The 25,615-nt window shown below is 43.3% G+C and overlaps 1 protein-coding gene across 1 annotated transcript in view; it reads left to right on the top strand.

Moving 5' to 3' along the window:
• The window catches only part of PLPP4 (phospholipid phosphatase 4), a 554,796-nt gene extending 529,429 nt beyond the window's left edge, over window positions 1–25,367 (top strand). Inside the window, exon 7 of the mRNA XM_059899366.1 lies at window positions 25,272–25,367. Within this exon, the coding sequence (XP_059755349.1) occupies window positions 25,272–25,327 (56 nt within the window). The 3' untranslated portion in view covers window positions 25,328–25,367. The remainder of the gene's footprint in view (window positions 1–25,271) is intronic.
• Window positions 25,368–25,615: the final 248 nt, after the last annotated feature.

The raw sequence follows: 25,615 nt of genomic DNA, 5'->3' as shown, positions 1-25,615 counted from the left end.
CCACCTTACCTGCCACCCAGAGTACATGCTAGATTATCATGGTGTCTGTAGTTCCATCAGATGGTCGGGATGTGTCCTTCTGCCCTACTCGTTGTTGACCGGACCCTCTGGGGCAGCTAGAATATGTGGGAATAAATTGAGGGTGGACATTTTCGTTACAGTCCCACTGCCTCTGGTTATAGGTAAAGCATTCAGTGCCCACAGTGTCAAGAAGATAGGCCCCATCGTGGGCAAATTTGTGTCAAATTCCAGGTTCTCACATCCTTCACATAACCTCCCGACACACATTTAGCATCTTCTCTTGAGTGCCCTCGTATCTGTACCAGCCAGCCCAATTTGATCTTCCAAGTTCCAAATTACAGATGCTCAGCCTACACCCATCACAATTACATAGCCAATTAAAACAATTTTTTTTCCAAGCATAGCTTTGAGTCCATTAGAGCACCATTATGATTCTGCTTGTGACTTCAACCAACTCATAGTACAGAGCAAGCCATTTTCCCCAAAGGCGCACCTCCTAAAATCAGAGGGAATTTGATGACACACAGCTCTCTGGGGAGGCCTAACCCATCATCTCACCAATGCTCTAGGCTATAGGTAGCAGATGGGCCCACTGGGCCAAAGGTAAGGCCATTTCAGAATACCATGGTTGTGATCAACATCCCCTCCTGGGTGAGAAGCGTCAAATCAAGCCCATCACTTAGTCTAATTAAGGGAGTAGAAAGCAGTGGGGAAGAGAACACATTAAAATACAACTGGACATCAGTGATGAGCTTGTAAGATCAAGAAGCCTAGGAATATAATAAGAGAGCTCTGGAAGTGCCAGGCTGTTGGGACACTTGCTGTTTTGTAGACTGATTATCAAGAGGCCTTAAGGATGCAAAATGCTTACCAAGCAACTTCTGGAATTGCGAAACACTCTTCCTGCTCATAACTCTGCTAAGGGGATTTTTTTCCACCAACAAAAGGTAATTAAATTATTTTTTCCATTTGGGATAGGAAGAGGAGAGAGAGTGGGAAACAATTAGGATCTAACCTCATAGAGTCTGCAAATATTTCATGAAGTTATTTCTGTTTTGCATAGTTTATGATTAAAGAAAATATGTATGTGGAGAAGTTTTTGGTTTTTTTTTTTTTCTGGTTTGGTTTTTTTTTTTTGGCCGCACCCCACGGCTGGCGGGATCTTAGTTCCCCAGCCAGGGATCAAACCTGTGCCCCCTGCAGTGGAAGCTCGGAGTCCCAACCACTGGACCGCCAGGGAAGTCCCAGAAGTTTTTAAAACTGGCTGAGTTCAATTTCCAGAGGATGGTTTTAACAAAGCAGTGTAATCGTCATCATCATCACCATCGTCATCATAATTTTCCCTTTAGTACCTCAAAGATCCATGCCAAAATGAGCTAATACATGTGGAAGGCTGTATTAAGCTCTAAAATACCATTTACACGCAAAAGCTTATTATGCCACAGATTCACGCCCTCTTCTTCAGCATTCTTCTGTGCGTGCTAAGAAACTAACAAAAGATTTTTTGTTGGTTTTCAAGAAAATACACTGGTGTTTCCACACGAAGAGGTTACACGTGAGTGTGGATTTCCTGAACACAGAGCCTTATTCTTCTGACATGACTCGGGTGGTTGGTTCCCAGTCCTTCCCACAGAGGTAGGAAATCACAGAGCACTGTCTTCTGTATTTATTTGTGTTTAATGAGCAGCTGACACGTTCCATTCAAGCAGTGGTTTTCAACCAGGGGCAAATTTGCCCCCAGGGACAGTTGGCAATGTCTGGAGACCTTTCTGGTAGGCAGGTGCTCCTGGCCTCTGGTGTGTAGAGACCATGGATGTAGCTAAACATCCGACGATGTGCAGATGCACGGGACACCTCCGCACAGCAAAGGATGATCCACTCAACGTGCCACCTGTGCTGAGGTGGAAAACTCCTGCTTTAAGACAGGAAGCTTTCTGCCCAGACAGTCCCTGGCCTCACAGGAAGCAGAGCAGGGGAGAATCAAGCCTCCCCCGAGAGCAGCCAGCTTGCTGTGGACAGAGTTAAGAGCAAAGAACTGTGTTGTGGGAAAACAAACATGAAGGTCGATGAGAGCCTTGAGCTGACTGGTGTGATAAGCCAGCCCGCAGGGAATGAGAGACACAGAGATCGCTTAAAAGAGATGCCGACTCCGGAGTATCGAAGCTGAACAAGAGGCTTGTGGTGGGCAAGAAAGCAGCCCACCCTCTGTTCCAGAAGAGACAGGATTCCTTGGCCTGGGCGCATAATCCTTAGCATGTGGCACGAAAAGGAAGGTGGTGAGAGGTCAAAAATCTGAAACGGAGGCAGAGAGTGTTCCCTTTTAATGAGAATTTGCTGAATTAGCAGGAAGGAGAAAAGACTATTGCAAAAGACAAAGAAGAGTTGGTAACCATCAGCTTAGCAAATGCTGTGTTTTACAGCTGAAAACATTCCTCCGAGGAGAAGCTGCAAAGTTCCTTTCACGGGAGAAGCTGTAGACATTTCGCAGAGGCTGTGGAACTTCAGCTGAATCTTGGAATGAAAGTCGTCCCTAGCAGGGAGGACCCTGAATGCACTTTCCCATCACTGATCTGCTGAAAAGTCTGTTGATTTTTTGAGCCCCAATATCCTTTATCAGCTGGGATTATGGTACTAAATCTGATTCAGAAAACTTGTTGTGAGCCTCAACCTTAAGCAAGGAAGTTGTGAAGGGTGCATAATTGAGCAAGACCCTGTCCCTACCCTTAAGTGGCTCAAGTCGACATGATCTGGAAGCTTCCAGCTCTTGAAAGTCCTTGAAGAAGTAGAACTTTGTTTATGATTCCATGGTAGAAACACTCTAGGCAATTTAGCATTCGTTAGGTAAGATTTTTATCCTTAGGAAATTGGAAACCTGGGACTTGCAGAAGGGGGAAAGAAATGGCATCAAAACCCAACAGTAGCCGAGAGTGAAATGACAAATGTCCACCAGCAGAAAGCAAAGAACAGGCTGATCTTGTTGCATGAGTGATGTGCATGGGGTCTGCAGACCGGTCCCGTTGCCAGCAGCTCAGACATTCAAGGCCCTGGGGCCCAGGAACCCATCAGTGAAATGTTCCCATAAGTTACCAGAAGGTCTGTGCAATTACCACATGGGATCAGGTGGTGGGTCCACAGTTGCACTCACCTGTCAAGGTTTAAGAGTAAGCCTGGGTACTCTTCCAACTTCACCCAAGCCTGAAAGCCAAAGACAGTAAAAAGGGAAGTGACCATTTAGTATCAGAGAGCAATGAACAAGGCTGGGAGTTCACATTTCTGTTAAAATGAAAGTGAATGCAGGAGACCATGGTCAATCCACTTTATAGGCCTCCTAACACACCTCATAAAATTGATGAGTTTTCCTTGCTAATGAGAGACAAATTGAAGCAGTAAATTGTGACTGTTGTATAGTTTTTCAGTAAGTCCCATCAGGCCCTGTGCCCACCTTTCTCTGAAGTATAAATTTCTCATTATTGCACCAAATGGTTCACATGATGCTTGCAAAGTTCCTACGAGAAATCTTTGCAAAGCTGTGCCAGCTGTTTTCCAGGAAAGATGGAGCAGGTCCTGCCCTTTATCTGTCTTGGATGAGGTAATAGAGTTGTCGTTTGTGTCATGCTGTCCAGTAGCACTCTGACCCTCTGTCCGTCCCCTAAAAAAATGAATGAGTCCAGTTCTGCTGGGACACTTGAAAATATTTGCCTCAGTATCACAGGGCTGAAATCTGTGCAGATATCTCTAGAAATTGGATTACATTGTTTTATTAAGAAGAAACGAGCAGCAGAATAATCCTTTGGTGGTTCTCCAGGTCTCCTGGTGTCATGGAATTTCCTTCTTTTTGCTTATTTCAAGAGAAAATAAGTAAGCTCAACCCCGAGAAAGAAGTTGGATCCAATTTTGTCGTGTCTGATACAGTAAAATTTGAGTTGTAAATTTTGATATATCCCTGTATGACTCTTCTCCCAAGTGAAGTAACACTAGATGATCTTAAGGATCATTTATGACTCTAAGATTTTACGGTTTTTCAAGGCCTGATGATTAATGTGACGCTTACACTGAAGCTTAATAAAAGTGAATAAAAAATTCCACCTACAAATAAATTATATACATATTAAAACAAGTTTATTTTTTTAAATTGGGGTATAGTTGTTTTACAATGTTGTGTTAGTTTCTACTGTATAGTGAAGTGGAGTTCCCTGTGCTATATGGCAGGTTCTCGTTAGTTATCTGTTTTACATATTAGTGTATATATGTCAGTCCCAATCTCCCAATTCATCCCACCCTCCCTTTCCCCCCTTGGTGTCCATACGTTTGTTCTCTACGTCTTTGTCTCTATTTCTGCCTTACAAACCAGTACTGAGATGGGAGACTTAAACCCAACCATATCAATAATTACATTAAATGCAAATGGACTAGACATTCCAGTTAAAAAACATAATGGATTGAAAAATAAAAGACTCAGTTGTATGCTGTTAACAGTAAACACATTTCAATTACTATTAAAAAGCTGGAAAAATATATTATGCAAACACTAAACCTAGGAAATCTGGTGTGGTTATGTTAATATCAGATTAAGCAGACTTTAAGAAAAAGAGTATTAGCAAATATAAAGAGGGACAATTCTTGCTGATAAGAGGTTCAATTCATCAAGATCAAATATGGAACTTCTCAGTGAAGCAAGATGACTGAGTGTGAACTCTTCAATAAACTCCAAAGCAAAAAGCATTACAAGATACCAGGATAAATCCATATTCAATTGCTTAATCTTAGAAGTGAATTTGCACTGCCTGAACTTTTATATGGCCAGGCAAAATATTGTCTTGGTAACAAGAAAATATCTTCCAACAAAAGAATACAAATGAGCTAAAAACTGCTCTTTGCTTACTCTGAATATGTCCCATATGGCAGAGAAATAAAGAATTAAGATGAATGGACTACTGTTCATCTCAGAAGGAAGGCTTTGGAGTTACCGGGTGTATGTGTGCGTGTGCGTGTGCGTGTGTGTGCGTGTGTGTGTGAGTGTGTGTGTGTGGTGCAGTCTAGAGGTGCTTAAAGAAGCAGAAGTACCAGAGAGAAAGGATTCCCTGTCCCTGACTCAAACAGGGGAAGTGAGGACTTCCCTGGTGGTCCAGGGGTTAAGACTCCGTGCTTCCATTGCAGGGGGCATGGGTTCAATCCCTGGTCGGGGAAGTTCCTCATGCCACACTGTGTAGCCAAAAAGAAAAACAAAAACAAAAATATGGGAGGTGTGAATAAGGGAATTGGCTCAAGTCCAATATTTTCCAGCCTAATGGACAAGATTTTCTGGATAAACACTTAAATCCACAAAGGAAATGAATAAAGTTCTGTAAAACAACAGCAACCCAGAATAGGCAACGTAGAAAGGATGCAGCCCCGGGGCAGATTCTAACAGACCCGCACAGAAATGCAGGGAGAACGAAAGCTCAGTGACAGAGAACACAGAAGCAGCAGGGAGAGAAGTAACCCAAGCTAAGGACCAAGAGGAGAAACAAAGTGAAAGTGTCAGAAAATGGAAGAGGCTCTACGAGAGAAAAGGCTGGTGGTCAAGTTGGGCAGGGGAGTATGTGAGCACAGTGAGACCACGCTTACAAGAGACCCGGAAGCTTGCACCAGCTCAGAACTGATGAGGAGAATAAGGGGCTGAAATGACCCCGTGGAAAAGAAAACCCAGACTGAGGCACATGAGTAAAGCCCTGGTTTCTCACCAGGTGTTGGTTTCCTGTGGCTATTGTAACAAAAGACCACAAACAGGGACGCTTAACAACAATGGAAATTTATTGTCTCAGTTCCAGAGGTGAGAAGCCCCAAATCAAGGTGTCGGTAAGGTTGGTTCCTTCTGGAAGGAGACTCCATTGCACAGCTCTCTCCTAACTTCCGGCAGCAGTCAGCAAGCCCTGGCTTTCCTTGGCTTGCAGATGCGTCACTCCAATCTCCACTTTCCTTCTCCCATGACCTCCTCCTCTGTATCTCAAACCTCCCTTTCTCTTCTCCTATAAGGACACCAGTTGCTGGATTCAGGGGCCACCCTAAATCTCGGATGATCTCATCTCAAGATCCTTAACAACATCTGCAAATACCCTTATTCCAAGTAAGGTCACGTTGTGAGGTTCCAGGTGGACATCAGTTTGCGGGGGACACAGTTCTACTCACTACACCAGCTGACTCCTTGGTAACAGGAATTGATCCAAATTACCTCAGACTCTAGACCAGCACTTCTCAGATTTGAATGTGCCTATAATCACCTGGGGATGTTGTTAACACGCCGATTCTGATTCAGTAGTTCTGGGCTATAGCTGAGAATCTGCACTTCTACAAGATTCCAAGTCATGCTGATGCTGGTGGTCTGGACCACACTGAAGAACAAAGCTTTAGTGTATATTTGGAAATGTATGCAATCAGTTGGCCATGCTTCACCCCAATAAATCTGGTATAACCGTGAGCCATTTGCAAAGAATAAGCTGGCACTTTTTTTCTGTGAAAAGTAAGAAATAAACAGAAATCTGGGTGTGGGACAAACAGTTTTCCCTGACTGAGAAACAGCAAGTTGGGGGAAGACTGTGTGATGTATATTGTACCCCTCAATCTTCATTAAAATTGTGAGGCCAGCACAATGCATCATGCCCGTGAGGCTTTCACGGGAGTCTTGAATGCACAGAGCTTTGAGTCCAGATTTTGCTTGGGAAAGGACAACTGTCCGCGAGGGAGAAGGCTCTGAGAATTTGCAAAAACCGGGACTGGGGAAGTATCAGGGCTCACGTGAGTTGTGAAATCGAGGGTTTAAATCAAGTAAACAGAATCCCTGAGAGGTAGGGAGGCACTAGCTGATACCTGGGTAAGGACTGCTAGGTCCCACGTAATTGGTCTTCAGTGGCACAAGATTTAGGAGACTCTGCCTCTAGCTTTGTCATAGTAGAGTCTTTTTATCCATAGGTCAGAGAAAAAGGGCAGCGTGAAAAAAATAGATTTAAAAATAGTCACTTGAGAGAAGTGGTGGATGCGATTGGTTGGGTTTCAATATTTTGAAATCAATATCCTGTCTCAGTTACCAGAAGGGACACTGCAGCCTCCTGACCCACTTTTAGACTTGGTTTAATGTGAGGAATCTTGCAAAATAAATTCCTCTTCTTAAAACAAAGGACTTTTCACAGAAAGGGCTGTGGGACAGGGAAGTGAGGGTTAATCTTTAGAAATGGTACCAGTAAATGCCCCATTTTGCTCTGACAATATTGACTTTACTGGTACCCTGCAATCCCAGAAAACAGAGATGGTTAAGAAATTTCCCACTCCTTTGTGTTCCAGAACTGGCTTCCTGCCAGGAACCTTGCCTCCCCATAGGGCTTAGATAATACTCACAGATGCCCGCCTTGTTTACCTAGAACAGGACTAGACAGAGACCCTCCAAATTTCTATTCTTTGCTTCATAATTGTTAACGGAACTATCTGTGATCAACCTGAACAAAATGCTTATTAAGCAAACTTTGGTTAAGATTCCCTTGGTACCCTAAGGCCCTGAATTTGGCCGCACCCTCATCCTGAGCCAGCATACCACCCTCCTTAATGGCCCGTCCTGAGGAATAGGCTGACCTCAGGGTAGAATAGCCTCTGATCTAGTGACTTCACCTCTGCTCATCCCACTGCCCCACACCTGGTTCTTTCTAGACTTGCTTATTCCTCCCCATAAAAGGAAAGTCCAGTAGTGTATATATGTCCATGCCACTCTCACTTTGTCACAGCTTACCCGTCCCCCTCCCCATATCCTCAAGTCCATTCTCTAGTAGGTCTGTGTCTTTATTCCCATCTTACCACTAGGTTCTTCATGACCTTTTTTTTTTTTCCTTAGATTCCATATATATGTGTTAGCATACTGTATTTATTTTTCTCTTTCTGACTTACTTTACTCTGTATGACAGACTCTAACTCCATCCACCTCACTACAAATAACTCAATTTCGTTTCTTTTTATGGCGGAGTAATATTCCATTTTATATATGTGCCACTGGGAAGCAGCCGCATGGCACAGGGAGATCAGCTCAGTGCTATGTGACCACCTAGAGGGGTGGGATAGGGAGGGTGGGAGGGAGGGAGATGCAAGAGGGAAGAGATATGGGAACATATGTATATGTATAACTGATTCACTTTGTTATAAAGCAGAAACTAACACACCATTGTAAAGCAATTATACTCCAATAAAGATGTTAAAAAAAAAAAAAAAGGAAAGTCTTTACTAGATGGCCTTTGAGATGCTTGTAGAGCTATTGCTTGTAGATCTACTCTTATCAATAGGGGTCCCCTAATGCAATAGCTTCCCTTTTCCTACAGCACTAGCCCTCTTCTCTTTGCTATAATCGTTTGAAACACAGTCTTTCCTTACTTAAGTCTGGATTTGTTTTTTGTCTGACAGCAAGAGAAATAAAGAGAAATTTGTGCCTGAGTCATTGTTTGCCTATGACTTGAGTTAGTTAAGTCAGCACAATCTCTTTCCCACTGGGTTTCGGAAATGGTCCTTTTGTCCCACTCCTTGAGCCTTCTTAGGGTAGCAGTGGCAGAGTCAAGAGAGCATCCGCCTGGAAGACCGGACCCCAGTCTCTATTCCCACATCCACCGATTACAACAGGAACCCTGTGGCTGTGGATCCCTCCTGTGGCTTCCTGGACCTCAGTGAAATAATACCTTAAAGGAAACCTTGAGTCTTTTATTTCAGGTCTAACTGCTGCAACTTGGTGATTGATTAGACTTTCCAACCACTAACATGTTGAATTCTAATAGTGTTTTTGATCTTTCACCTAGGCTCTGAAGGTGCACCCAGAGCACATTGTGTGGTCCCCTGACCATCCTGACTTTTAGAGTGAATTATTCTAGAAGAAAGGGATGAAGGAAGAGAGGGATGGAAGAAGATCAATCATTTTTTAAAAGGTATTGAAAGCACTAAATTTTAGCTATCTATGGCTCTCAAACATTTTGAAAATGCAGCTTCAACGGAAATATGAGAGTGATGTTTGCTATTTGCTGATTGACAAAACATTATTTTAGGATCAAACTTCAATCCGTTTTAAAAGTGGATTTTCATTTCAAAGAAAATAAATCCTGTTTCAGAGTTATCAGGATCTTTCTGAAAAATACCAGAGCATAGGTATGTAAGCATTTGAATAAAAATTTAAGCTCCAAATTACATCATTAGTAATATACTCCTGCAGGCAACTGTTACTTGGTGGCAAGACACACATCAGTGCCAGGAGATCAGGAAGTGAAGAAGTGGCAAACATTTTGCAGCTTGGTGGATTAAAGAAATCTATCAGGCTGATTTAGTGCTGTTCCCCAGAGATACCTGAAGCCATAAATATTTAAACTTATTGTATTTGGCTTGAATGTGCCAGTTTTATAAGATGGTCACACACAAGATCCACTTCTTCTGCTTCCAAAACCCAAAGATGCAGAAGCAGTACTATTTGCGGGAGTCTCCATGAGCTCCCTGGCTGTCCCCACTTCCTGTGTAGGTAGGTTGGGACCATGTGGCTACTTTGGGCCCTAAGAGGGAATAGCAGGTGTCACTTCCAATCTGAGGCATTGAACAGGAAGGATGTCTCGATGCCCTCCCTTTGATGGGCACTCTGGAAGTTCTACATGGAGGTGGATGCATCAGTGGATGAAGACCACAGAGGTAACATGCCATTTTCATTACATCGTCTCAAGGGTACAGACTATCAACATGACGTCACCTTGATGTTGACCTTGATCGCCTGGCCAAGGAAAAGTTTATCAGGTTCCTCCAATGTTAGATTACTCTTTTCCCACCTTTTCACACTCTGTGCTTTGGAAAGAAGGAATAAATTCTCTCCCATTTATTTATTTATTGAATCATTTACTTCTACCAACATGGACTTGTGGATATTTGTTTAATGCTTTGGGCTATAATCTAATACTACTTTTTTTGTTTCTCAAATTGTTCTAGCTTGTCCATGAGAGCTCTTCAGAGGCCCCTGTGGCCCTTTACACAGGAAGTAAATCCCTTTCCTGTAAACTTTTCCCAGGAACTGGCACTGTGGGATTTGGTTCATCTTGCAGGATCTAAGTAGTATTTTTTGTTTGTTTGTTTATTGAAGTATCGCAATGGATTTATTTCTCAGAAAATAAAGAGGGTTTCCAAGTAAGTAGGGCCACTGTGTACAAATTAGAGTCAGGAAAGAATGCTTCTCAATGGTTCAGCAGTTTCATAGGCCACTTAACATACAGCCTGGGTAAATAGGAGTCCCCATCTACAAAGGGTTTTTCTAAATTTATAGCTTCTAAACAGCCATGAATTTTGCTGCCAGATGGGTCATGAGAGGCAAGCTGATAAATCTTTCATCTGCAGTGGATCATGTTTGCCCACATGCATGTTTATTTTCATAACTCGTGTGTATTTCAGCCAGGTACAGCTGATCCCCCCCAAAAAAAAACCATGCTGGTGAGTGAGGAGGAATCACTCATATCCAGTGCTCACCTGATCTTGATAACTTCTGACTCTTTGCCTTTTCAAAGGAGTATCCAAGGTGATCCTGATTCTGCATATCATTATATATGACAAATTATTGTAAAGTTGAAGCATAATACAGCTTAACCTTTAAGCAGTCAATGATTTGCATCAAAATCAGTCAACAGTGATCAGGCCTTAATCAAAAGCCGTTAAGAAACAAATGTTTGAAGTTCGCCTTTTTCTTCCAGAACTACAACGGGATTGAATCACTTTTCACTGCTATCTCATAATAGCCTAAATCAGCCCCCCCAGATATTCACTGCCAATTTAGATCTGTTACACAGTAAATACTAAACCACACAGTTTTCTGCTCAACACATTCGTCCCTGACTATAATTTGCATGGCGTAACTTGAATGTAACTTCAAGTACATGGTCCAATCAATATAACAAGAACTAAATGATACCTGCATAAAGGACAGCAGGATTCATATAATCGTCAATGTACTGGCCCCTCCAGGTGTTCTGACACTTCATGTAGGGGATTCCTTTTTTTATGAGGAGTGAATGAAAGATGTCTTGCAATTCAAACAGTATTTTATAGTTTGCGAAGAGTTTTCATGCCCTCTATTTCACGTTTTTCAAAAGAAATAGTAACTCTAAGAAATAGTTAAGATGATTTCTGTTTTCTGAGAGAGACTGAGGCTCAAGGAAGCTAATGACACAGCCAGGGGACACAATCTCTAAGTGTGGACCTGGGCTCAGGCTCTGGTTTTCTGCCCCCCAAGTACAATGTTCTTTCTTCTATACCATATTGCTTCTCCAAACCTTGTGCTTGAGTATTTCTTTGCCCGTTAGTTTTAACAAGCCCCAGTCTAGGGTACTCTAAACACACTGGCATGCACTGTCGTTTGCAGTTGCTGTTCTAATATTTCAGGGCAACTGGTTTTGTGCTGGGATTTACTTTATGGTAACTCTGTACCATGTGGACGGGTGCCTGGGGTATTATCTCCAAGTGTCACTGGCCACCATAGACTTGTGTGCTCTGTCCTTGGTCAAGGTGAGAGGAGCGTTTGGTGTTGAATCCAAAGGGAGAAGGAAGCTGCCCTTTCTTTGTCAGTAGCTCAGAACATGTCCAAGTTGTCTGGCTCATCTCTATACTTTTCCTTTTTGTAGCTTCTTCAAAAGGATAAATTAAATTCCTACAAGAACATCTTTAAATAAACTATACTTGCGTCGGCTTCCTTGCATTTACATAGAAATTAAAGGAAGACAGTATTTTTGTTACAAAAATAACTTCTTAATAACAGCTTGATATGAACTAATTGCTTGCATGGCTTTGCAGCAGTGGCAGGAATTATCACTTTGTGCCCTTAAGCTTCAGGCTTGGGCATACTTGGATGAGGGCTCAGCTTCCACAAGAGGCCCCCAAATTTTCATCTTTCCAGATAAATGAACTCTAAGCCCCTTTTGCAATGAATATGAGAATGGTACAGGCCTTCCCCTAATAAACTGGTTAGGTTTGCCTAAGTGCTTGGCATGCAATAGGACACAAACTCTGAATTCAAACTATGTGAGCTTTAATCCTTCCTTCTCTACTGACTTGATGTGTAACTGTGGTGAAGTTACTTAACCTTATCATGCCTCAGTTTCTACATCTGTAAAATGGGTACGATAGTAGTACCTACGTTACTTTTGGTTGTTTTGAGGGTGAAATGAGTTATGACATGTCAAGGGCTAAAACAAGTGAGGGTACACAGTCGGAATGGAATAAATGGCAGCTATTGCTGTTATTATAATGATGATAGGGAAGATGCTAAACCCTCTCTCTAACCACCTGAGAGTTAGGTAATACATTTACCTTGACTTTACCCTTTCATCCCGACTTCAGGAAACTGGAGGCTTAGACAAAATTTTGATGACTTGCTCAAGGTCTGACAGCTTGTAAATGGCTAAGCCAAGAGGAGAACAAATTTATTTGCCCGGAACTGTCACACTAACTGATCAAATCAGCCAGTCCACTGGCCAAAGTAGTCAAGTAGCCAGTGGTCAAGACCTGAAAGGCTGGGGTGGGGTGGGGTGTCAATGAGCTCAGTGGTGTCACAGGACAGACATTGATTTGGAATCAGAAGATCTTGTCTTGACTCCACCTTTCACTAACTCAAGTCAGTTAATGTCTCTGAGTCTCAATTCCTTCATCTGTAAAATGACTCCTGAACTAACCCATTCAATAGAGTTGTTGTAAGATGGAAAGAAATAATACATTTGTGGGACTTCCCTGGCGGTCCAGGGGTTAAGACTCTGCACTTCCACCGCAGGGGGCACAGGTTTGATCCCCAGTTGGGGAACTAAGATCCTGCACGCTGTCTGGCATGGTCAATATATATATATTTGAGACCATTTTGTAACTTAAAATGTCATATAAGTTATCATGTATTAATTTTTGAGATCTTATAGAATGATGTTTACTTTTTTGCTCAGCTGTTGATTAAACTGACTAAGTAAGTCATCTGGTTATTTCTTGTCACATAGATGGAATCCAATAGTTTCTTTAACCTATAAACACAAATCAGCTATGAAACAAATGTTGGGAAATGTCCCAACCCACAAAAATGGGGACTCGGATCCTCTCCCCCAGAAAATGTACAGTTTATTTTTTTACCTATTACTTGAATAATTCATCCATTTGCTTACTGTACTTCCTTCTATGTTCCAGGCGTTATGCTGGTTAATTGGAGGAATAATGCACAATCCTTGCCCTCAGGAGGTTAACCAACTTCATAAACAATTATGATCCACTGCATTAAGTGTAGTAGTAGATAATTGAACTGTGCTGAGGAAACATTTAGTGGCATCTAAGTTGAGTCTTAAAGAAAAACAAATACTAATTTTAGGTAATAGCTTATAGTAATAGCTAAATACTATTTATAGTATTATCCTATAATACTATGCGTAAGCTTTGTGACCTTCCAGGGGCATATGGCAAAACCTGGTTGATGGATTGACCTCACCGTGAACTCCAGCCCTGTGATGGCTGAAGAAAATTGATGTCTTGGCTGAGAACGTCCTTCAGTAATCTGTTGACTGCACGGGGCTTCTCTGTTACCAATGTCTTAGGGCTGATGGCGGCAAACCTGGCTTATTTAATGTGTGAAGTTTCTACAGTGGACCATGCCTGCCTTTAAAGTGTGAATGGTGCACCTTTCTCTCCTCAAGTGACCATAAAGAAGCTCTCACGTTTATGTAGTGCAGCTCCGTGCTGAGACTAAGAGTGAATTCAGATGACATTCTTGCAGGCACCAAAACAAAATGAAAGGAATAAGATACAGTCAGACCAGAATTCATGGAAGTGAGTCATATATGCATCTCCACCTACAAAGAAATAGTCTCATTATCATTTTAAAAGATTTTTGGCTTGGAACACCATATTAGTATATTTCCATAAACGCCACTTACTATGCAGTGAAAACAGTTGTACCTGCCCCAGCATGGGAGTTTATTGACTCCCTAAAGACAAAGGCTTTTGGTCTTAGGATGGAGGGAGGGGAAGTTCAGGATCAGAGAAGAGACCTGAGGAAAGTCAAGGTCACACCAATCTACTCCACAGTTTGGGTCAAGCAGAGCCATTACTGGTTCCAATTTTTTTGCTTAGAACTAGTTACAAAATTGGCTGAACTTTGGGCATCTGCAGGCTGAGAGCTAAGAAATGTATCTCCCAGGACCAAAGGAAATGATGTGGTGATGGATGGAGTAGGGGGGCCTATTGCCAGCTCAGATCTTAAAATTGGTCTTATGGATCCTTGACCCCCGACTGTATATATGAATTGATATTCTGAATAAGTATTCCTATGATTAGTGTTTACATTGTAGTGAGTGGTGTGTGACAAATTCTGTAATCACTATAAAGAAAATGTAGACAATACGTGCTTTGAGTTAAGGGCTTGCTCTGAGGTTTGCTTTGTAAATTTAGATGCGCCATCTAGCGGACAGAGGAGAGATTTTCCATTTATCACAGCGGTCCTTCTAGGTACGGGGATTATTTCTCCACAGCTCTCCTGAATGCTTCCTCTCCAAGGCGCCGCCCGGGTGTAAGCAGTGAAGTGGTGGGACCAGAGCTGAGGTGAAGAAAGATAACGGTGTCGTGCAAGGAGAGGCCAGGGGAGTACTCCCGTGTGCCGCGTGAGACGGTGGTCCAGCCTAGCGTGGACAAGGGCCTGAATTGCAGACGTGCGATGGAGAAGGGTGGGGACGGGGTGGGGATCTTTGAGACGGGATCCGCAGAGCGAGGTGACTGTTGGGATGCGGGACGTGGCTCCCAGAAGCCGAGGGAAGGACAGTCGTGTCACCGTTGTGTCCTGGAGCCTTGAGTGTGGCAGCAGCCTGGGTTCCTTGGCAGGTGTGGAGCAACGGGCAGGGGGAGTCCCTCCCTGATCACCTCCTTTTCCTTAACGAGAAAGGGAGTGGCGTGTGCAGTCCGGAGCTTAGGGCGCCGTCAGAAGGGGGATCTGAGACGTGAAAGCTTGGACTAGTTGTACCGCAGGTCCTGCTTGGTCTGGCCAGCACTTTAGTGACGTGTCTGTTTGCCGGGGTTGTGCTGTTCTCCCGGGTTACGCTGGGCTGCCCAAGCAGGGGGGAAAGGGTAAGGTGTGCGGGAGGCGGGAGAGGGAGGGGACACCTCCCCTGATCACCATCAGCCCTGGCCTTTGAGAACAAACCATTAGCTGCAATCCAGGCTTTGTAATTAATACCTGATCCCTTCAGCTATCTGCAAGGTCGTCCTTAGCCTCTCTAAGCTTCGGTTTCCTCATCTTTAAAGCGGAGATACGAACAGAATTTATGCCATACACAGCGCGGCTATAGTGCAGTGTGATCATTCATACAAAGTGCTTAGCAGAGAGCCTAGCACTGATGGTGCACACTGATGGTTCTAAGTCGATAGTAGCTGTTTTTTTCCCTAGAAATGAGCATCTGCAGAGCCCTCCATCAATGGCCTATAAAGAAAAAAGAACATACTGCATTATTCCAGAATTTAATGTTTACTCTGGAGCTGGAATCTCCGGGACTAGGGCAGAGCTAATGGGTGATGGTTCTACCACTTTCCTCCCTGCTTTGTTTTTTGTTGTTGTTGTTTTGTTTTGGGGTTTTGGTTGGAATAATAACAAGGAGAACTCTGTCATTCTGAATGTTTAAACATGCTACATTTACTCTTATTTACTCCCTTAACTTGTAGACAGATATTCTTGCACTGAGGCAATCTCCCAAATCAAGAAATTAAATCCAATCTTGGCTAATTTGGTAGTTAGCCAAGGTTAACTACCAAAAAACACTCTTTAGGCTTTTCATGGAGGAAAGAAAACAAACTTTTTGCTTCTTTCTGCATGTGCCCATATGGATGGGAAGAAGGAATTACTGTAATTAATGCTGAATTTTAAATTATCAACATGGGAAGATAGCTAGCATCTTCCCAGCAAGATGAGAGTGAGAACCTGGGAGGTGATAAGGTGCTTAGATAAATGTGATTTATTAAGTCCAAAAAAAAACCCTTAGGAAAAGCAACAAATAGGGAAATGAAGCCATGCACTAGCGTGAAAATGGAATAGAGCTGTTGGATGAGCGGATTTGTAACTCTGTAGTAAATGTACATATTCCTATCAAAGAAAGGGCAAGCGTTTTGTCCATTGTGATATCTACCTTTCTTGATTTCTGAGTATCATTTGATTTCTACTTTTCTGACTCAAGGTAATTTTCCTGGGGGCCATGCTTTGGAAAGAGCTTGTACTTCTAAACTCACTAGACCTCCACCTACGGATTGCGGTAGCATGCTGGAGAAGTAAGAGTTGAACAATCTCCTTAACTTCACAGAGCTCTGGGGACTGCTCCCCAAAGAGAGGAATAAATCCTTGTGGATTTTTTAAAGGCCATTATAAGGACAATCAAAAGAGGTTTCAGGAGAAAAAAAAACACATGGGAAGTGTACAAGCTAAAGAACTTAATACGAGATAAAGTGAAGGATGCGGATGAAGGACTGGAAATAAATCCTAGAAAAGCTACAGTCCATCAAGTTCAAAGTAAGTGCTTTTTCTGCTGGTTCATGGGTCATCAGCTTGTAAAACAAGAAACAACGAGAGATATGGAACCTGGTGCCCGACACAGCTCAGCGCTCCAGCACGCTGCCAGCAACCTGCCTGCATCAGGACGGCGGCGAGGGGAGTGTGGGTAGCAGCAGGATGCAGGGTTCGGAACCAAAGACACTTTAATCAACAGGCTCTGATCCAGTGTTGCTGGGCCTTTTTTCCATTATCGTCCCCCGCACCTTAAGGAGCCTTTTATGATAGCATTTTCCTAACTGCCCCCCCCACATGAAATTTAATCCCACAGATGTGCTAAATTGTTGTTTATGTACTGTGACCCTTTGATGGACCACAGATCCTTGTAACCTCTAAGATCTGTGCCCTCCAAGACCGAATTTTCAGCCCTTGGGAGTGATAGTGCCCTAGGTCCTTACTATATACCTGACCCTGACATGCATTGTTTATGTAATCTATTCCCTTTTGGCATGTGAGGCTTAGATGGGTTGAGTAATTGTTCCAGGACAAAAAGGAAGGATTTGAAATCAGAGCTGCCCAATCTCACCTTCTTCTCTTAACCACTATTTCCTGCTCACAGCAGGATCTGGACATGCCCTGCCCGTAAGCACCCTGCTCTCCTGCCCCTCTTTCTGAGATGTCAGACCATCATGGCTGGGATGCAGAAATAAGGTCCCTGTAGTCAGGGTTCATGGGAACATCACTTGTGCCAAGGGGCTCCCTTTTGAGCATCTTTCTTTGGGGCTAAACGCAGTGGTTGTGAAGAGAGATCCTAACTTCGGTACCTGGTTCCTGCTCACTCTCAGTGAGATGCTGTGTTCTGCAGGACAGGAAATGATGGTGAATGCAGTAAAGACACAGTCCCGCAGGAGCAGACACAAAGGAGGATGTTACCCTGATACTAAGAAGATTGCAGCCAGTGCAATAAGAGGGAGAAGAGGGGGATATGGCAGCTGAGAAGGAGAGCGTGGACCAGCTGAAGCATCATATTGCCTAGTGGGGCTGGGAATGTGGGAAACAGGCCTCAGCTTGACATCGAGACTGAATCAGCACTCCACTTGGACCCTCCATCATCTGGATAGAAGGATGTAGCTAACAGATGCTGAACACAATGGAAAATGAATCTCACCCACATGGACGGAGTTAATTTGTCTGGGGTGGGACCTGGGCATCATCATCATCATCATCATCATCATCATCATCATTATTATTTGTAGCTTCCAAGGAGATTCTGATTGCAGCTAGGGCTGGGAGTCTCCAAACTAGACCAAGATTTTCTCCGTTCCTGAGACATATAACACATTCTTATCTGTAACTGTGGATCACCTCAGTGATCCTCATGGTGAAAGTGGAGAAGGACTGGAAAAAAACGGTATTGATCACAAATGCTCTTGACTACAAATAACAAAAATCCTGACGAGAGTGATGTAAACCAAAACAGGTTTATTTACTTATTTTTTGTTCATTCTGAAAAGTCTGCAGATGGGTGATAGCTGGCACTGGATCCAGTCACTCACAATGTCAGCACCAAAGTATCTAGAATTCTCTTGACTTTGATTTCATGGTTGCAGGATGGCTGCTGAAGTTCCAGCCATCATGTTTATACTTCAGTGAAAAAAAGAAAAGCACCTGTAGGAAGATTGCCATTTATATCTTATTGGCTAAAGCTGGATCACAGAGAAAGGGATTGAGAATCAAGTTGGCTGACCTTGGTATCTGGCTTGGAGGGGGAGCATCTTTAGTTTTAAAGACCCTCTTGGGGATTCAGGTGTTCTCCTCCCCAACTGCCCCCTGTTAATTAGGAGTTACTGATCTTCTAGAACAATGGTCTCAACCAAGGGCAGTTTTGCTCCCCACTCCTTGGGAGGTGGCACTTGGAAATGTTTGGGGACATTTTTTACTGTTATGACTGCAGGGGTGATACTGGCATCTAGTGGGTGGAGGTCAGGGATGCTGTTAAACATCATGTAATGCACAAGCAGTCCTGCACAACAGAGAATTTTCTGGTCCAAAATGGCAATAAAGCTGAGGCTAAGAAACCCTGTTCTAGACTATTACAGAAATCTCTAGACCATTACAGAAATCTCCTGCTCCGTCAATCTCTCTCGAGTTCTGCCTTACAAAACAGCCAGCATTACACCATTCTTCCCGAAGCGTTGCTCTAATCCAAATATCCTCTATATGTTTACCAAGGTGAGGAGCCCAACGTGGATCTTTAAATCCTAAAGTCTTAATGCAAAGAGACCTTTATAGTATTCCTAGTAGTCATCCATATTCTGCCTGAACACTTTTCGCTCTGGGAAGCTCATTCCATTTCTTTCCTCCACCTCCTCCTCTCCCTCTTTTCCTTTTAATTGAGATATAACTTCCATAAAGTAAGTCACACGATTCTTAAGTGTACAACTCAATAACTGTAAACATTTGCAGGAATCCATGCATAGATGACCCAGATAGAACCCTTCCATCCCCCCAGAAAGGTGCCTGTGGTCCCTCTCAGTCATTCACCTCTTGGAGGTCACCACTATTCTGACTTCTTTACCGATAAAGATGGAGCTGGGATTTGAACCCAAGTCTGACCTCAGAGCCCATGTCCACAGAAGAAAAGATTATACTTTTACATAGGATGAAGTTTATAAATTGTTTATACCTGAGAGTAAGCTTTAAAAAATACCCCCATCCTGCCTGTGTCTTGTCCTCCAAATTTCCCTTTTCAACAGAGTAACTTGGAGTTTGTGTGCTGTGACTTTAAGAGTGTCACAAACCTCTAAGTCAATACTGAAGGCAGCAGAGCCATGTGCCTTGTGTGCAAATGCTCCTTTAAGGGCTCCCCGTGTGGCGGCCCTGCTGGAGCTTCCCTGCAGCAAAGAAAAGCTTATTACAGCTGGAGGCAGCCGCTCTCCCCAGGTGGCCGGTGATCCACGTGAACTTGCATTTGGCTTTCCCGTTGGGGCCTGTGCATAAAGGCGTTTCTCTCCCGCAGACACAAGCACTTCATTTTATTCCAGCTGTCGTTAGGAGCTAGAATCTTCCTGCCAACTTATGATCACCGTGGTAAAGCAAGTTTTGTACCTCCCAATTCTTTCCCTGGGGAAATGGCATTGAAGTGAAGGTCAGGGACATCCCAAGTTCGAGCTCTGGTTAGACGATGCTTCTTGCTCTTCTGCGACGTAGGAAGGAATTGGTTCAAGTCAGTAATGCACAGGCAAGAAAACTGAAGGTCCCAATAAACTCTTGGAATGACTGGTGGAGAAACTTCAAAATAGTTCCTACTTTTCCCTTAAGATTTAAACTGTGTTCACTCTAGGGGGAAATACATGCTGACGCTAGGTCAGACTCATTAAAAGTTATGCAGAAGTGACTGGTGCTTTATCCACAATGCATAAGTTGCTTTAACCTGATGGAATATGAAAGTAATTAGAATCCAAATGGCATCCAGACTTTCTCATGTGGATGAATAGATGGTCCAGGATAAACCTTGGACTCCATCTTTATATTCAACTGTAATAACTCTTTCTTGATGCATAGAGCGCCTTCTGATTTCTTCTGGGTTAAATGGTAAAAATAATTCTGGACTTGGAGTCAGAGGCCTGGGACACAAGCCCTTATGTGATCATCACGCCATATGACTTCTCCAACTTTATCTCTTGCAACTTTCTCCCTTGCCCTCTCTGCTCCAGCCCACCGGCCTCACCCCTCCATCGAACCTAGAAGTTCTGGTACTGCCTTTGGCACTTTGCACCTCTTATTTCCTCTGCCTGGAGCACTCTTCCTTTAGATAGTCAAGATTTTGCTCCAATATCACCTTCTCAATGAGACCCACTCTGACCACCCTGATTGAAATTACAATCCGCCTCCACTCCCCATACTTCACACTCCCTTTGCCCTACTCTGTTTATCGCCTTCTAAATCTCTCTACAATTTCTTTATGTTTGTTGTCTGAATAGAAACAAATGGGATTTAGAAAATCTCTTATCAAATGCATTACATGTATTTAATTCTTAACTGTGATGGGATCTAGAAAATCTCTTATCAAATGCATTATATATATATGTGATTCTTACCCTATAAATTCCAATATTTTAATACAATAAATTCTCTTTCCCCAATATTATGCATTATCTATTTTGTTTACTGATGTATCTCAAGTGCCTAGAACAATGCCTGGCCCATAGAAGCCACTCAATACATAATTGTTGTTTTGGTTGTTGCCGTTTTAGTTTCATTTTGACCCCTTATCTGTTCAGAGACTTTAAACAAAGCCATTACTCCCTCAGAGCTTGAGTTTGTTTCAAATTTGTAAATGGCAATAATAGTAAGACCAACAAGGCTGGGTTGTTAAGCAGATTAAATGAGATCATGTATATTCAAAAGTTAGGTATAATGTTGATGAGAAGAGAATTTATTGTGTTAAAACAGTGGAATGTATAGGTTAAGAATTAAGCATATATAATATATTTGGTAAGAGAGTTTCCGGAGGTAAATGCACTGAGGATGTTTTGTACTTTATGTTTTATGGATAGAAACACAGCCTGTAAAGGATTACGGAACATTCGGTGTAAGATTGGGAGACACAGACATAAAGAGACAGAGACTAGGGAACGATTGAAGGAGGGAAGAAGCCAGCCGTGCAGAGTAGAGGGTCCCACTCCTGGTTCCCCCGAGTACATGGGTCTCCTTCCAATTTTTTTATTCCACGAAAAATAAAACACAAAAAATGAGGTCCACAGTAATCATACATCACATGATTGTGAGAGCTCCATGTGGGAAAAAGAGGATGAAAATTGGGAGGGACTTGTCTACAGGACATTGGCTGGAATCATGTGGGAAAAGGGCCATCCTGGGGCTGAATGGGGACAGTGTCCTCGAGGGTCCTGTCTCCTGGCTATCGTGTTATGCCCAGTGTGGAGAACCCACCGGTTCATGAAACCACCTTGCCCCACCTTCCTGCTAGTTGCCGTCACAGCGTGGAAGGAGCTCTGGCTGGGAAACGGAAGCGCTCAGACTCTAGGCCGCTTGATCAGCAGGTGTAGGTGATTAGCATTTGTTAAACTTACTGTCTCCATTTTTCTCTCAGCCCTTTTCTATGGCTCCTGAATTTAGGGTAAGATTGTCCAGAGGGCACAGGGAAGGGAGGAAATAAAAAAGGTTCTGTCAACTAGAAAGGGATGTGCAGACGTCAGTTATTTTTTTTTCCCAGCTGGTCATCGTTAGTAGCTGTTCTGTTCATTTCCTAGGATGCCTGAGGTTCATTAAATCATGGAACATCAAAACAAGAATGACCTGTAGAGATTATGTTCATTCATTTATTTCAACACACATTTTCTGTGCATCAAATCTGTGTCAGACTTGGGGCTAAGCACTGGTTATACAAGAAATAAGTGTTGTTTTCTTCCTCAATGAGTTCACAGTTCAAAGGGAGAGAATAACAAGTAAAAAATGCACTAGTGAGACATCTACTTTGACAGAGGCACACACAAGGCGCTGTGGGGCTTAGAAAAAGGATACTTAATTCAGATAGAGGGTGCTGAGTGACAGTCAATGGGAGTGGCACTATTCTAAAGGCTAAGTAAGCACCTACTGAAGCAGAGAAGGGAGAAGACATCATTTCAGACAGAAGGATGGAGGAGGGATGGAGGCACGAAAGGGCAAAGTTTGTCTCAGGAACTGCCAGTAGTTCGGACTGGCTGGAATGAAGTGTACATGCAGGCAAAGTGTCCAGACAATGAATCTGGGCAGGTTGGCAAAATATAATTAAAGGAAAACCTTATGTCTCAAGCAAATGACTTTGAGCTTGATCTTGAAAACAGAGGTGAGCCAAGGAAGTATTTTCAGGTAGAAAAGGATGAGACAGGGTTGGTGTTTATAAAGATTATTTAGTCCGTGACATGGATTCAGGAATCAACTTGGGCAGGAAGTAGTCATTCAGGCAAGTAACTAAAGAAAGTCTGGATTAAGGCAGTTGTTAAAACAGTGGGTTTGGAGAAAAGCAGACCAAGTCATGAGATCTTCACAAAATAGGACTCAGTTTTCTACACTCTGGGTTTCCATGAGGAAGGAGTTCCCTAGCACATTCCTGGACTCACACCTTTTGCATTCTATTCCTTCTGCAGGGAGGTAGAGTGACATTTAATGGGTGAATTTGGGAAGAACTGGGCATGCTCAGTTCAGCTCAGCTCAGCCCTTCTCCCTTGGGAGTGAGCCTGTGCACTAAGAACACAAGATTTTCTCTGCTTCTCCATGCCCTTGGTCTTCTTACCTGGACAGACAATCCATGTGGGATATCCTGCCCCACTGCTGTGACTGAGTGGGTGACCCTAACAAATTGTAAGGTTCAGTGTTTGCAAGTCTCTTTGGTCCACAGATCTAAAGCCTCATGTCTTCTACTGAGCCGCTCCCTAGAGGAGATTTTGGTGCTACTGCCATCTGCTACTCTTTGTTTTAGTTCTCCATTTCTTCAGACCTCTGGTCCAGAAGAATGCTATCGAATGGCAGTCCTTGAAGCCCAGCGTTAGCGATTGTTGAAGGAGACAGCAGGCGAGAGACCACATCTAAACATGACTCCTAGTTTCTGCTTGGTTTTTCCCACTCCTGGGTTCTCATGAGGAAAGATGGGGATGCCTTACCCTGGATTGGGAATACAGGGGGAGGAGGGGGTTATGGGATAGAAGATGATGATTTAAGATTTGGCCACACTGAGTTCAAACTGTCTGTGGACCAACCAAATAGCTGCGCCCCCTCCACGTTCCCTTCCTCCCGTTAGATACACCCCACCTCCCGTTAGATACACCCCATCTCCCGTTAGATACACCCCACCTCCCGTTAGATACACCCCACCTCCCGTTAGATACACCCCCACCTCCCGTTAGATACGCCCCACCTCCCGTTAGATACACCCCATCTCCCGTTAGTACCCTCTGCTTGTGTTTCTCATCACGTGCATCAGAAGATGCAGCTGCTCGCCTGTCTATATTTTGTCTTTGACTTCCCCAGGGTATGGTTTGTGTTTCTAAATCTCTCCAACAGCTGGGTCTGTTCTGAGCACCAGTAGTGAATCAGTCATACTTGCTGAATGAATGAATGAACTCAATTAACTTCACCACACCTTTGTGTTAGTGCTGATGTGTTTCTTCACCCGGGAGTGTTTGGCAGCATATGGCAGTATGGGGGGTCGGGGCGGGGAATGCATAATCTGAGGGACTGTTCCTCCTCCGGCATCAGCAGCTCCCTCCCCTAGTTCTTCTTCTCCTTCAGTCGAACCCTACTCTTCTCCCCACAGCATTTCTACGCCCCATAGTTATATGAGTATGGGCACCATCGCCTTGTCGGCGGAGCCCTGGGAGCTGTCAGTGGGCTGCAGGCTGTGCAGGGCAGTGAACCTCCTGAGAAACGTGGATCATTCGAGGCACTGACACGAGGAAAAACGTGAGCTCTGCTGATGACAGGAAGGACATCATCAGCCAATCGTCTCTGCCTTCTGCGGCACAGCTAAACGCAGCAGCAGCCCCTGGCTGACAGTGTGAAGATGCCCAGGCATCTGGGATAGAGGGAAGCAGGTCTGAGAAAACCCTGACAGGCATAAGTCAAAAGCACTGGAAGACAGTTCCAAGAAAGGGAGATACTTTTTCTTTATTTGAAATATAAGAGACAAATAGAAAAGTGCATAAAAACATATACACAATTTAATAGTAATCAGTGAAATACCTTTGCTACTACTACCCAGGCCAAGAAACATACATATTGCCTGCCTAGCCTCCCCAAACCCCTGTGCTCTTTCCTAATCACAACTAGAATGTTGATTTTCATAGTAATCATTTTGTTGGCCTTCTTCATATTTTTTTTTTTTGACTATACTTTACTTCTTCATATTTTTAACACTGAACAATATAGCTTAGTTTTCTCGTTTTGAACTTTGTATGAATGGCGTCCTACCGTATGTGAACAACATCATGCTTGTAAAATTCATTCACACAGATGTGCATAATTGAGGTTTATTCTTCTGATTGCTGTCGTAGGACATTATGTAACCATGACGTGATGTATCCGTTCTATCATCCCTGAGCTGAGAGACATTCGGGTTGTTTACATTTTGCTGCTAAACTCGTTCTTGCTCCTGTACATTGGAATCCTCGTGCAGAAGTTTCTCTAGGGTATTTGTCTCGTGATAAGGTTTCTGGATCATTCAGTAGGTGTATCTTCAAATGTAACAGGAATGCCAAACTTTTTTCCAAAGAGGATGTACCTATTGACAGTCCCACCATTGGTGGATTTGGAACATGTAAAGGCACCTAAAATCCTAACTGCAGGACCTCACAATAATGTGCATTACTTGCAGACAGGGAGCTAGTCCTTGGAGCTTGCCTCATGCCTGGAAATGTGACCTTTGGTATCTTGTTATTAGAATTTAACTTCCGCTCCCCCCCCACCACCCCGGCCCACTCCCTGCCCCCCAGAGGATGGAAAAGCATCACACATTATTTTTTTAGTCAAAGTATCACTTGTCCAATTTGGAAAGGCAGAAGGGCAATTTAATAGCTATTATATACATGCTTTTCAATCTAAAGTTGTAAATACAGAAGTAGGTTCATAGCAAAAAATAAATAGAAAACTGAATGCCTAAAATAGTACTATACACTTGACCCTTGAACAACACAGTTGAACTGCATGAGTCCACTTATACACGGATTTTTTTCCATAGGAAATACGACAGCACTACACGATCCAGGGTTGGTTGAATCTTCGCATGCAGAGTAAATACAGAGAGACCAGCCGTAAATTACAAGCGGATTTTCTACTGTGCAGAAGGTGAGTACCCCTGACCCCAACATTGTTCAAGGGTCAACTCTAGATTCTTTCATGGGCTTGGCTGATTTGCTCCCTGTACCTCTGCTGAGAAAAAGAGAGTTCAAATAATATATTCCATTCCAGGTCTGAATTAAGCACCCCCTGGTACTCCCTAGTTGTGATGGGGTAAGATAAACAAAAAGCATATCCTGAGAAATTCAGCACTGTATCTGTTTAGGGAATTTTTTCTAAGAGAAG

The sequence above is a fragment of the Balaenoptera ricei genome, chromosome 16 (genome assembly GCF_028023285.1).
Source record: "Balaenoptera ricei isolate mBalRic1 chromosome 16, mBalRic1.hap2, whole genome shotgun sequence".
Taxonomy (NCBI): Eukaryota; Metazoa; Chordata; class Mammalia; order Artiodactyla; family Balaenopteridae; genus Balaenoptera; species Balaenoptera ricei.
This window is presented reverse-complemented; position numbering and strand designations above follow the sequence as displayed.